This window comes from Acinonyx jubatus, chromosome X (assembly GCF_027475565.1).
Source record: "Acinonyx jubatus isolate Ajub_Pintada_27869175 chromosome X, VMU_Ajub_asm_v1.0, whole genome shotgun sequence".
In the NCBI taxonomy this organism is placed as follows: domain Eukaryota; kingdom Metazoa; phylum Chordata; class Mammalia; order Carnivora; family Felidae; genus Acinonyx; species Acinonyx jubatus.
The window spans coordinates 109,197,285-109,211,550 of NC_069389.1; the positions used below are offsets into that span (position 1 = coordinate 109,197,285).

At 47.0% G+C, this 14,266-nt stretch overlaps 1 protein-coding gene across 7 annotated transcripts in view; it reads right to left on the reverse strand.

Moving 5' to 3' along the window:
• MAP7D3 (MAP7 domain containing 3) overlaps positions 1–14,266 on the reverse strand; it is a 54,973-nt gene that overhangs the window by 29,147 nt on the left and 11,560 nt on the right. For 6 of the 7 annotated variants that reach the window (XM_053201731.1, XM_053201733.1, XM_053201732.1 and 3 more), the window contains exon 1: positions 1,596–1,750. The exons of the other annotated variant lie outside the window; for it this stretch is intronic. In XM_053201731.1, the coding sequence (XP_053057706.1) occupies positions 1,596–1,656 (61 nt within the window). In that variant the 5' untranslated portion in view covers positions 1,657–1,750. Of the gene's footprint in view, positions 1–1,595; positions 1,751–14,266 lie in introns of those variants that run through there. 7 annotated transcript variants of the gene reach the window in all.

Below are 14,266 nucleotides of genomic sequence, written 5' to 3' on the forward strand. Positions count from 1 at the left end.
AAATTGGCCAGATTAACAGATTTAGTGCTATTCAGTGTTGTTTGGGTAACAGAATAAAAAGTAACTGTCACAGTAGCATTTCATTTCACAAAGTAGCAAAACATTTCAAAGACTCCTTGTCCCTTTCAGGAAATCCATCAGGGCAAATCTAGTTAAGCTGGTACCCTGTGAAACTCTAACATGTAACATGTGATATTTTCAATTCCTCATATGAAATGGGCAGCAAGGTCAACTGCGGTTCTGGGTTAAGTCCTTTTTGCATGGCTTAGTTTTTGGTTTGAAATATACTGTGAATTCAAGCAACTGTCTCATTCAAAAATTTAAAATACTTCACAACATTCAATATCCTTTCCAAAAATGCTTTTTTTTTGGGGGGGGGGGAGCGGTTTATCCAGAATGCTGGTTAATCTGAATCACTGCAATAAACCAATGGCAGAGAGCCTTAGGTGTCAACAAGCAATGAAACAATCCGAACTTACTGCAAACTCTCTAGGTGAAGCAGAATAAGCTAGAGACAGAAGGGGTTGACTTCCCAAGGAAAGGGTACTTGCTACTGATGCATTAGGGAGTTGATTCAAAGTATTCCGAAGGAAGGTAATTTAATTTTTCAAATGCAAATGAAAATATCCCTAAGGATTTCAATAAAATCAATTAAGATGGTTTTAATCAAGCTCATATAACAGGAAGCTGGCCTGAGAACAGCAAGCAACCTCCCACAAGCAAGAAATACCATTTCGCTCAGCTAGCGGAAGCAGCCTCCTGGGCTAAGCAACGCGCTGCCAAATTTTAGAAAATTAGCGATTTTAGGCGCGGGGGGCGGGGGGACATTTTGGCGACGGGACCGATTTAGGAGAAAGCGCTCTGAAGTGCTGATTTTCCCTTCGCTGCAGCCTAGGGTCGGGCAAGATGTCCCACGGAAGGTGACATCTTGGCGAAGTCATGTGCTACAGCAAGCAAATCAGGAGCAGAGAGGCAAGTTTCTTCCCAACTTTCAAAGCAACAGCCCCCCAAGGCTCCGTCCCCACCGGACCCTGACAGGGAGGGAGCAGGACATTAAGCACCTCTGGAGAAGCGAGGACTGCGACCGTGGGAGGCGATCGGAGCGCGAGCGCCGCGGCCAGAGGGAAAACTCCCGGCTCAGGGCTGCCCCGGCGCGCGGGGTCCCGGCCGGCGCTCGCACCTCCCGGGCCGCGGCGCGTCCGTCGTCCCCGAACGGCAGGCGGAGCCCGGGACCGCCCGCGGGGTCCGGGGTCCCAGCGCGCCTCCCCCCACCCCCAGCCGCCCGCGCCCGTTAGTTCCCTCGCGCCCCGCCCGCGGGGCTCGACCGTTAGCCGCGGCAGTTGGGCCCCTGGCCACGGGACTTCGGCCGTCAGCGGTGCCGGCCGGCCGTCTCCTCACCCCGCCCCCGTCCCCCAACGGTTCCGCGTCCCGTCCTAGGGAACTCCCGGGCGGGTGAGGGGAGGACCGGACGGCGCGAGGCCACCTCAGAGAAAAGTTTTTGGCGACCGGCGCGCCACTCCAATGGTCCTTGGGGCCGCGAGCAGCCCGCCTCCCGCACGGGCCCGGACTCCCCCCGGAGCCGCCAGGCCGCTCACCCATCCGTTCGCGCAGTCCCCTGAGGGATGTGCCGCCACCGGTGCCGGCACGCTCCGCCATCTTCCGAGCCTCTGAGGTGGGAACCGCTGGCGGCGCTGGGGGCCCAGTGCGCAGTCTCCGACGCCGCCGTCTCGCCTGCCTTGGCCGCGACGCCAGGGGGCGTGGTGAGGCGGGGCGGGGCCAGAAGAGCCGCCACGCCCACCTCGGATCCGCAAACTCTGCCGCGCCGCTCCCCACGCACCACGTCGTGGTCGTGACCTGTTGAGCCGCGACCTACTTGTCTAAAGAAGCCCTCTCCTCTGTTGCGTGGGCCAGCCAATCATTGGCCGAGTGGGCCATCCAACATTCTTTTTTTACTTTCATCCAGTCTACCTAGCAACGCAGTAACATTCCTTCATTCATTCGTTCCTTTAGGGAGCATTATACTGAGTGCCTCATTGGTGCGCTTGCGTCCGGAGTTTGCTAATCTTTGAAACACTACAGAAAGAAAGGCCCAAGTGGAGGAAAGAGGCCCAGAGACAGGCTGGGAGAGAGGTTCCTGTTAGGTCTCGAAGTTGCATGAATTGTCTTTAGGGTGTTTGTGGGTCTTTACACTGAAGGAGAGGACTTAACTGACATTAATCTCTCTAGGTTTTGGAGGCGGCCCTTCAAGATCGCCTCCTGAAGCCAAGACTACACTGTTAACTAACTTGAGAATAAATTAAAAAAAAAAAAAGAAAAAATGATTGCGGAATGTTTTTCCCATTCACAAAGAAAAAACTTAATTCACCTCGTACACCATTGAGGGGCAGGCATCACTTCCTGCGTGATTGCCTGTACGAGGTCAAGTCACCCCTGTGATTAGTGTGGTGTGGCACATGGTTGTAGGGAAGGGGTTTGTGATGCGGCCACAGGTAGGGGTCAGGAGATCACTTGTGAGATGTGCACTTTGATGAGCCCACTGTATCTCAAAATTACATGGGAGCTATAAAATGGAAGAAGCTAATAACAGCAAATATTTATTGACTCTTACTATGTACCACGCACTGTTCTAACTGCATTACATATATTAATTCATTTAATCCCCCTACTACCCGATAAAGTAGGTACCATTATCATTCCCATCTCATAGATAAGAAAAGGAAAGCAGAGAGAAATTCAATTATTCACAGTCACAGTTACTAACAGAACTGGAATTTGAACCCAAAATGTCTGACCAGTCTCCATGTGCTTAGTCTTCAGCGATACTGTTTCATGAGAGTGGAGATTTATAGATATACATATAGTTCACAAATCAGCATCAAGAATGCATAAAGATCTAAAAATATATAAGAAAAAGACAACCTCCACAAAGTGAGCAAAAGGCATAAGCAGGTCTTTCACAGGAGAAAAATCACAAGTGATCAATAAACATAAGATGCTCAAACTCTAGCAGTCAGGAGAATACAAACAAAAACTGCAAGATATCATGTTACACCTACAGATTTAGCAAATCTAAAGAATGGACAATAAGTGGCAGTGAGGTTGTAGTTTAACACTGGATATGGAGAAGAAAATACTGGTAGGGGAATAGGCGGGGGGTGCAGTGGGAGTCGGGGGTGGGGTGGGGTGGGGAAGTTTGGGATTATAAAGTACCCAAAGCCATGCTCCTCCATATATGCAGACCAATGTTTTGCATGACGCACATGATGGTAGCCATGATTATTAGTAAGACACGCATGTGATTAAGGCACGAGCAAGGCACATTCACACAAATTCAGCTTTGAGGACTTCACCTAGAACTTCACAGACAGACAATCTAGAAAAATGCAATACCACCTTTGTAGTTTCTTGCAAAAATGTTCAAAATGTTGAACCCATTATTAGATATTGACACCCATCTAACCATCAGGAAACATTCAGATAAATCCAGACTGTGGATATATTCTACGAAACAACGGGCTGGATGCTTCAAAATGTTAATAATGTCAGGAAAGATTACAGACAAACATCAGGGAAGTGTTCCAGATCAGAGGAGACTACAGAGAGCAAATGTGAAACACAATGTGAAACAACGTCCTTGATTAGAAACAAGATTTAAAAAAATAACTTTAAAGAGCATTCATTACTGGGCAACTGGATACATTTGAATATGAACGTGTATTGGATAATATTGTATCAAGGTCAGGTTTCATGGGCGTGAGAACGATATTGTGGTCACGTAGGAAAATGTCCTTTTTCAGAAAAAATAAATGCTGCAGAATTTAGGGAAAAATCATTATAATGTCTGAAACTTCCTGTCAAGCAGTTCAGAGGAAAAAAAAAACAGCAAACATCACAAAATGTTAAAAATTGGTGACTCTAGATGGGCCTATAGATGTTTGGTTTATTGTTCTTTCAATTCTTCTGCGGGTGTGAAACTTTTCAAAATACAAAAACGGGAGAATTTTTAAAATCTAGAATGTGTGTCTTCAGCTGTCTTGTAAACACCACCACTTTGAATAAAAACAAAATTTGATTTGAAATCACATACTGGGGAAGAACCCTCCCTAATCTTTCCAGCATTGTAGAGCCTTTAAAGGCCTTAATCCCGCCCAGGTGTGGAGGGTGGGGGGGAGGAGGTTTACCAAAAATCAAACGCAGGCAGGGTTTGCTGGGAGCTGGGTGAGTAATTAAAGTGTGTTCCAAGAGCTCAGAGGGATGAGAGTCAGATGCCTAACTGACTGAGCCATCCAGGCGTGCCTGGAAATCTGGATTTTAATGTAAAATCTCTTAGATGACGGCATTCAAAGTTTTGAAAAACATGGTGCAGGGCAAATAAAATGATCTGCTACCTCATCAGTGTTCAGTTTTCTCAACTGTCTTATTTTTTATGTTTGAATAAAAATCCAAACAAGGCGGGGGGGGGGGGCACCTGGGTGGCTCAGTCGGGTAAGCATCTGACGTTGGCTCAGGTCACGCTCTCATGGTCTGTGAGGTTCGTGAGTTTGAGCCCCACGTGGGGCTCTGCATTCTCAGCACGGAGCTTGCTTGGGATCCTCTGTCTCCCTCTCTCTCTCTGCCCCTCCCTCACTCGTGATGAGCTCTCTCTCTCTCTCAAAAATCAACATTTAAAAAAAGTCCAAACAAGGTTCACACACGGCATGGTTATACCTTTTAAGTCTCTTTTAATCTATAGATAACCCTTCTTTCTCAGGACTCTCTTTGATAGACCACCGTGAAGTTTAGCATGCATTCATTAATTCCAAAGGCGGAGTCACTCAAACTTCTTGGCCACCCACTCTGAGCCTGGCAGATTGGGGAGAAAGAGGCAGGGAAGGAGCCCTGCCCTCCAATGATTCTATGCTGATTATGAGACGTCAGGGCCCCCCCCCCCCGGAGGTTTCCTTGCAGCTAGAGCAGCTCCCTGAGAAGCCCCCACGAAACTGTATATCTCTCCGAAAAATACTGGAAGTAAAGACTGCCAGCTTGGGTAGAATGAGTCTATTCCTCTGGAGCCAACCCAGACTCATCTGGAAAAGAACCCAGGCAGCTCCTCTCCTCCTGTGTTTGGAAAGCATACGTTCCCCAGTGAACAAAAAAGAACTGGAATCCTGCTCACTTTTTTTCCCACTTGGCTATATTTTTCCCTTAGACCTGACACCAGCAGGAAGAACGTTCAGAAACCACAGCCACAATAGGTCTCGGATTTGTCACCTTTTTTTTGTTTCTATTAAGCGGTAAATTTTTTTAAAACTGAGTTCACATGTCATATAAACACTCGGTGGACTCACCACGACTAACACATTTGCATCAAAACTGCCACGACCACGGCACTGCACTGTGACTTTGAAGCTTCACAGCCCTGAGCTGGTTCTTCCTGTCCATCCCGGAACTACCTGTCAGATTCAGCCAGTGGTGCACACGGTGGAGGCAGGGATCTGGTTTTGAGTTCCTTCCCCTCCCATTTCTGACTCTTCCCTCCCATCTGCTGCAGCCTGGCTGTGATGCAGGGGGAAGAGTGAGGTTTCATTCTGGACTCATGTCTTGCCAAATCTACTCACATTTTCCTTTCTTTCCCCAAATCTGCACTTTCTTCCCTCCTACGTTACAGGCTTACCTCAGGCTCTGGTAATGTCTCAAAGCTTTGCCAGCTCTGGAATTCCTACCCCAGCAGTCTCCACCCCCCTCCCGCCCCCCCCCCATGCTAAAACCCTTCACACCCACCCCCCACCCCCCACCCCTTCCCCACCTCGTCTTTGCTTGGAGAACCAGGGTGGCCTTGTTCTCTGTGCCCTCTCTTTTTAGGGACTCCCTGGCTTTCGGGGGTGGTCTGGGGACTGATCGTGTTGGCCTGAGCTCACCACAGTGGGAACAGTGAGCTTTTGAGGAAAGGAAGAAAAGACCACCACCACTGGTTTCGGGGGGGGGGGGGGATATTTCCCTCCAAACTGGAAATTCGGACAAACCTCAGAGGGGAAGGGTGTGGTGGCCGCAGTGGCCATCTGCTGGGAGTAGTAGGTACATCTTGGATACTTAGGGCAGATAGTAAGAGGTGCTATTTGTCCAGTGCCTACCCAATGGCAGGCGCAGTGCAAGAGGCTTTGCATGGATTATTTCACAGGAGCCTCACCACAATTTTATGAGGTAGCTTCTATTCTTATCATTTTACAGATGAGGCAACGGGCACGGGGAGGTTGCCTAACCTGTCCATGGTTAGCACAGCTAGGAAGTGGCAGGGCCTGGACTCAAGCCCACATATGGGTGTCTAATAATCCTTCCACTGTGTCTCCCAGTTTACCAGGTGGCGATCTCCAGTCCACTCTTAACTCCTAACCCGTGGCTTCCATTTTTTCATTGATCCAGTCCCCACACTCAGGCTACTGAGCCTTCTCAAACTGCACTTTCTATAATGGTAAAGTCTTCCTACAACTATATCGCCCAACCCCAAGTGTCTGTAGCTGTGTCTTAAGCCTTTAATAGAATGGACTCAAAGTGTTGAATAGGAAACCATTGAAAATGCGTATTTAATATATGACTTGCAGTGGAGATAAATATGATTCCTCTTAAGCAGCTTTCTTCTAGAAAGGCTGAGCAGAATCAATCAATGCTCAGTACTCAGGACGGAGTTCAACATGCAAATGTCAAGGAAAAAGTGTCACCTCTATTGCAGTTTATCCTGCAAGGCATGTTTGTTGAATGAATGAGAGAGAGTACTACCAGCCTCTGCAGTACCGAAGGAGGAAGAAATGAAAATATTTTGGGTAGCCACTGGGGGGTTGAAAAGGTCTAGACTGAAAATTATTGTTAAAGGGCAAGAAAATGTCCTCATTTTTTCCCTCTTGACTTTAAATAAAGTAGAGCAAACATGGGCCGGGCCTTCTCATTCGGAATACAGGTGTGTAATATAAAGGAAGCTTCAGAGGATACCAAAAGCATAAAATATCAAGAAGTGCCCTTTACAGACACTTTGGAATTTCTAATAGAGCTAAAACTTGGTGAAATCCAGATGGGAGAAAATGAGGAGAGGAGTCGGGATTGTTTGTTAAAATGCAGATTGCTGGGCCCCATTCCCACAGTTTCTGATTCTATAAGTGTTATTAGTTGTATAACATATATCTCATATATATGCTTTGATGGTGATAAATATGAAAATTCTTATATAGATCTAGTGTTTAGTACTTCCTGATACTTAACACTTTTTTTGTTACTAAGGGCAGGCAGCTGCTCTACCCTACTAGGGTGGATTGAAAGCCAAGGCATCAAGGTGTCGCCTGGGAGCATCACACACAGGAAAGGGCATCACAGAGGAGGGAGGGCATCACACTCAGGGAGGTGCAGCAGGGGAGCCTGAAAGCATTTTGTACCACAGTTTCCCATGCCAGAGTCTGATACGACACACAACATACTTGGTTTTCCTTCTCTTTCCCTCCACCACACATAGGCACCTACATTTTCAAAGGAGATAGTTGGATGATCTGAGGGGGAAACTTCCAGATCACACACAGGAAGTACAATGCGAAAGAAACTCCTCTCCTGGAGAGAGACAGACAGACAGTCGGAGGGGCAGAGACATTTCCCAGGGAGCTGTGGTCAGATTTGGGGTAGATCCTGTCCCTTTCTTTACCTGCTACACTCAGCCTCTAGTTTATCATATGGTAAACTGAGGCCTCTGCAGCAGAAGGAATGGGTTGTTGCTTTGGGGTTGGTCTAGATGTTTGAAGGCTGTGTAGATGGACGGCCTCTGATCCATATTTATATAGTGCACTTCATGAATCATCAAGTTCTATCTGGTACCACGTACGGTTCTAAAAACTCTTAGGTCTTTAAAACGTTGAGACTTGGGGCGCCTGGCAGGCTCAGTCAGTAGAGGATGCGACTATAGGTCACAGGGTTGTGGGTTCAAGCCCCACGTTGGGTGTGGAAATTACTTTAAAATTTTAAAAATCTATGGGGCGCCTGGGTGGCTCAGTCGGTTAAGCATCCAACTTCAGCTCAGGTCACGATCACGGTCCGTGAGTCCATGAGTTCGAGCCCCGTGTCGGGCTCTGGGCTGATGGCTCAGAGCCTGGAGACTGCTTCCGATTCTGTGTCTCCCTCTCTCTCTGCCCCTCCCCCGTTCATGCTCTGTCTCTCTCTGTCTCAAAAATAAATAAACGTTAAAAAAAATTAAAATTTTAAAAATCTAAAGAAAAAAAGAATTTCCTCTTGCAAAACTTAATTGTTTGTCAATGGGCTGATACAGTTGTAGTCGAAAGCCTGCACTATAAACTCCATTGTTCCTTCAGGGCCAACTGGCAGATCTATTTAGAGAATGTGTACTTTCAGGAAAGAAAAAAAGGGCCCCAGAGTACAAGGGGACCTGTGTGTACACTCCCCAGGGCACGTGGGTCTAGAGGAATGCACACTTGGGCAGCCAAGAGCCTAAGCAAGTTTTGCCAATGGGTTCTCATCCCTGTGTGCGGCCAGGGTGAAGGACTCAGCAACACAGAGCAAAACTTCCCACAGTCAGATTCGCCCAAGAGCCAGCTCCTCCGGGCCCCGGAGGAGTGTTTTCAGATAAGACTCTTGGGGGGGATGGGCGGAGAAGAGAAAAAGCACAGGTTATTCCTGAGACTGGTGGGAAAACAGACGATAGATCTCTGCTCTCGTGAAAGACACATACCCTTGGCTTTGCTTTTCTTCAGATTCTAGATATTACTGAGACAATCACAGAAGGTGAGAGCTAGGAGTGACTGTCAAGGCCACGAACTTTAGTCCCTCATTTTGACTCACATTCCCACAGCTGGAACCCCACCTAATGCTCTTTTCTCTGCACACACGTGAAAGACTGTCCAAATCGTCTTTTGGAAGAAAAAGAAGTGAGCATTGCTGATGGGGTGCTGGGAACCATTATGTAATCCAGCTGGAATTTGACCCATATCCTCCCAATGAAACGGAAAAGGGAGATGGGAGGGAAATAGATTGCGATACGGCCACATTGGCAAAGGCATGCTTAAAAGATGTTGAACAACCATGATTTTTGCGAGGGGTCCAACGAGTTGGCCCCTCTCTGACTCAATTCTCACTACCTCCTCCGGGAACGCTTTTCTGCGGGCGCAAAACCAGGCAAACGCCTTGGTTCCTGCATGCCGCTTTACTCCTCCCCACCACACAGAGGCAGGATTCAAGTTCAGGATAAACTGAGTCCAGAGTTCTGGAGCTTTCCAGAGAGGTTCGAGGAGCCAGAGCAAGTGAGGGCCGCTAAAAACAGTGCGTGGCAGCCTACACCAAGGGTAAGAAGAGTAGCAAGATCCCAATTGCTATTTGAATCTGGGGGTGGGCGTGGGAATGGGGGAAGTGACCAAGCAGCAGCGTAACCTGAGAGGCTTCCTGGAAGAAGCAGCTCTTACCACCCGGCTGCATAAATGGTTGCTATTTATCGGATGGTAAATTTTCACACGTGTTATCCTCAGAACTCCGCACGGTGTTCCGTAGCGGGTTTGTGTTGTTGGTGGTGATATTTATTATTATGCCTGGGGATGATTAATTCAACTGAAACATACCCAGGAGGAACTGTTCAGTCTCCTGGAACTAACCAGTTCTTTTTTTCTGGGAGGAGGAGGGTGCGTGTGCCAAATTCTGGTTCCTTCTGGATGTGTGTACAGTGGGATACTGCAGATGAGTCTGACTTCAGAAGGAAGGTGTGACAAATAAAACACTGATTTCAATTTTAGTTCTGTAGAAATATTTGGGAAGCCTGCTCGGCGGCGTTTGCATGATTAAAAATGACCCAGTGTGCGCACTTGACAGGAACATGGGCCACAGCAGGCCTGACATCTCCATATGTCATTTATGTCTTAATCCACAGCCTGCTGGGGAAACTCTGGGTAAGATTGCACTTTGGGGACCACTGTCAGTTAGTCTCATGCTATTTTCTTCGCCTATGGCATTCACACATCCTCCACTATGAGCTGGCATTTGGCCCCAGGCCTGTGGCATTGCCATAGGGCTGACTGCAGGGGAAAGAAAACTCAAAATGTGAAATGACTTTGTTCAAATGTGAGTCAGGGATGTGCGCAGCCTGTTTATAGAAGGAGGAAATGACATTTGAAGAAAATTGGTGCTGGGAGAAATGCTGTCATTATATAAGCTTTCAAAATTTAGTAACTGACTGGCTAGCAGAGTAACAGATTGGCTAACTTGTTGAGTCCCCAAACATTCCCCTTTACCCATTATGGTGTGGTGGCCTGGGTCCCAGTCCCACCACTTAATTGCTATTCGATACTGACCCTAAGTTTCCTCGTCTGTAAAATGAGCATAATAACAGTTGCTTAAAACGGTTTTGTTGATGGGGCGCCTGGGTGGCTCAATCAGTTAAGGGTCCAGCCTCAGCTCAGGTCATGATCTCACGGCAAGTTCGAGCCCCATGTCGGGCTCTGTGCCGACAGCTCGGTGCCTGGAGCCTGCTTCGGATTCTGTGTCTCCCTCTCTCTCTGCCCCTCCTCCACTTACACTCTGTCTCTCAAAAATTAATAAACGTTAAGAAAATAAAATAAAGGGGCGCCTGGGTGGCGCAGTCGGTTAAGCGTCCGACTTCAGCCAGGTCACGATCTCGCGGTCCGGGAGTTCCAGCCCCACGTCGGGCTCTGGGCTGATGGCTGGGAGCCTGGAGCCTGTTTCCGATTCTGTGTCTCCCTCTCTCTCTGCCCCTCCCCCGTTCATGCTCTGTCTCTCTCTGTCCCAAAAATAAATAAACGTTGAAAAAAAAAATTAAAAAAAATAAAATAAAATAAAATAAAATACTACCTATTAAAAAAACCTGTTTTGTTGATATAAAGGATCAGGTTCCATTCTCAATATACACTGAGTTACATGCTTTTTTCACACTGTCTCACTTATGCTTGCCAATTACGCCACGAGGCCAGTAGAATTATCCCCTAAAATGCCGAATGCTATTAACAATGATAATGTAGCACACGGTGCAGATTGGAATAGGTAATTCGACGCTTTCTTCATTTGAAGAAAATTGGTGCTGGTAGAAATGCTGTCATTATATAAGTTTTCATTTGTGGCCAGAGGGCTAGAGATGTTTCACAAGGTGATAGGATAATAAAGACGAGGAGACCAAGAGAATAAGCATTTTGGAGCTCAGATGCTGGAAGAGGGGTTTGCAGTCAGAGACAAGAGATCAGATTTTCATGCAAAGAATAATAATTGTGCTTAACTGTCTAACAAAGAGGCTTGTTTGGGGGGAGACGAACACAGGAATCATTCATACACTTGAAATCTTGTAAACCAGAATACTGAAGCCTCACAGAATCACTACGCTTTGTGTCGCTGCTCCCCACCCTCCTTTCTTCTCTGCTTCCCCCTGCTGTACAGGAGGAGAAGGCCTGTTTCAGAAGGGGACAGGGTAGGGTCTGTTCCCTCTTGCAGTCACAGACCCTGTCCCCTGCCTGCAGGCACATGTCCTCCTAGAGAAGGCACAAGGCAGGAGTAGCTATAGCCCAAACATAGATTGTAGCCAGTAGGATCCTCGCACTCTTCTCATTTCTTGCAAATGGACACGGCCTTATTAGATCTTGCAAGAAGAAAATGTTCTCTCTTTTTTTTCTTAATATTTATTTTGAGAGAGAGAGGAAAAGCGTGGGTGAGGGAGGGGCAAAGAGAGAGGGAGAGAGAGAATCCCAAGCAGGCTCAGCGCTGTCAATGTAGAGCCTGACACAGGGCTTGATCTCACCCCCAGCGTGCTCTCTCTCTCTCTCTCTCTCAAAATAAACTTAAAAAAATAGGTACCACATTAAAAAAAAAAAAAAAAAAGAGTCAGATGCTTAACCAACTGAACCGCCCAGGTGCCCTGAAGAGAACAGTTCTCTTAGGAGAAAGACAAGGGCCTTGAAGAACCTCAGGTCTGTTGGGGCTAACCCAGGTCATGTGGTTCAACACTGCACTCCACCCAGCCCCGAAGGACAGCTCGCACTCAGGGGACATAGTTCCTCCACCATAAGGTTGTTGGAACGCTAACTGAAACCAAAGCAGATTCAAGTTTCCCTTCAGCCTTGGGGATGTCACAGCACAGAATTTCAACATTTTTCACTTACACTATCTGTGCATGGTTCCAAATTCTTTCTCAGTACATTTCCCACTCCCCGTCATCTCTGCCAATTCTCTGGGTGTGGTAGAAAGGAAGCACTTTCAGTATGGTCTCCAAAATTCATGGAACTATGAATGATAGTAACATAATATTTTGAATTGTGTATTGTTTTAAAATAGGAAAAGTCAGTTATATTTTTCTCCGGTGGCATTTTGCACCATACCTTTCAAAACAAGCTAAGGAATACTTTGGAGTGAGCCTGCTGAGCTGGGATTCTCAGAAGCACCAGAAAGAGAAAAACTCAAAACTGTGACTTATTTGAGAGCTCAAAGACACTCGATTTTGAGAGGGTGAGATTTAAAACTTAGCTTCCGGGGTGCCTGGGTGGCTCAGTTGGTTGAGCATCTGACTCCTGATTTCCACTCAGGTCATGATCTCACGGTTCACGGGGTCTGGGCTGAGAGTTTGAGCCTGCTTGGGAATCTCTCTCTCTGCTCTGCTCCTTCCCTGCATGTGCGCATGTGTTCTCTCTCTCCCAAAAATAAAGAAAAGAAAATAAACATTTAAAAAGTAATAAAAAAGGGGGCACCTGGTTGGCTCAGTTGGTTAAGCATGCAACTCTTGGTTTCGGCTCAGGCGATGATCTCACAGCCTGAGGCTGGCAGCGCAGAGCCTGCTTGGGATTCTCTCTCCCTCCCTCTCTCTCTCTCTGCCCCTCCCCCACTTGCACTGTCTTTGTCTCTCTCAAAATAAATAAACTTCGAAAACAGTAATTTAAAAAATGCCATCATAACACAATCCGGATGAGAATCCTGGCACGGGGCGGGGCGTTGTTGTGTGTGGAAATTGACAAGATGATTAGTTGCCATGAAGATCAAACCAGACAAGGTCTATAAAGTGGCAAGAGCTATACACAACTGAATGAACACGTTCTAGCCACTAAACATTTTCCTTCCTTTATATTCATGTCCATGTTATACTTCAGGTTTACATAGTTGCAACATTTGTGTCTATACCACATTGTCATCTCCTTTTTTCACTTAACACAGACCCAGTACTTACCCTTTTACTGCCCAAAGAACATTCCATCTGGTCAGTAGACTCTACTTCTTTTTTAGATACTTTGCCATTATTGAACATGTGGGTTGTTTTCAGTGTGTCACCATTATAAACAGTGGGGCTTGGAAAATCTTCCATAGCTTACCACCCTCCCACCCTCACGCCCCTTTTGGGGTGGTTTCCTTGGAATATGTTCTCAAAAATGGAAGGAAACACAGAAAGAGCTCTCAAACCAGATTGCTTTCCAGAGAAATACCACCAGTTGACTGTGTTTGTGTGTCCCCAGTGATGAGAGGCTATATCATTGGGAAAATAAGTGTTTAAGCGTTCTGTCGAGGCATAGAAGAGGAACTTGGGACTCTTGCCTGAAACTTCCTTTCCCACCCCTTGCCAGTGTTAGTCCTTTCCTGGCCCTTTTCTGACTTCCTCCTCCTACTCAGTGTCTTGGAGCAGAAGTGACCATGACGATACAGAACAGGACAAACAGTTTCTGTGTTAAAATCTAACAAAGCCTCACATGGGGTGTGACTGTCCCAAGCACTTCACCAAATAAAATGCTGGGGATTCACTTGTGAATTTCCCATCATGAACAAAAAGGCGATTTAGGCGATTTGGGGGGCGCCTGGGTGGCGCAGTCGGTTAAGCGTCCGACTTCAGCCAGGTCACGATCTCGCGGTCTGTGAGTTCGAGCCCCGCATCAGGCTCTGGGCTGATGGCTCGGAGCCTGGAGCCTGTTTCCGATTCTGTGTCTCCCTCTCTCTCTGCCCCTCCCCCGTTCATGCTCTGTCTCTCTCTGTCCCAAAAATAAATAAAAAACGTTGAAAAAAAATTAAAAAAAAAAAGGCGATTTGGGCTTTGAAGAAAAGCCTGCCATTTCACAAAGAAAAATCTAACTGTAGATCTATGTGTCTGCGTGCTTGAATTTGAACATTTGGCCCACTGGGCTTGGGGTGCCTGTTCTGATTTCTGTCGCCAACAAACTGTCGCTGATTGAAGAAAGATAAGGGACATTTTTGACTCAAGACCCTTTGCCTCCATGCATCATGCATCATCTCATTTAATCCTCACAACAACCCTTGAAGTGGACACTGTTATCAT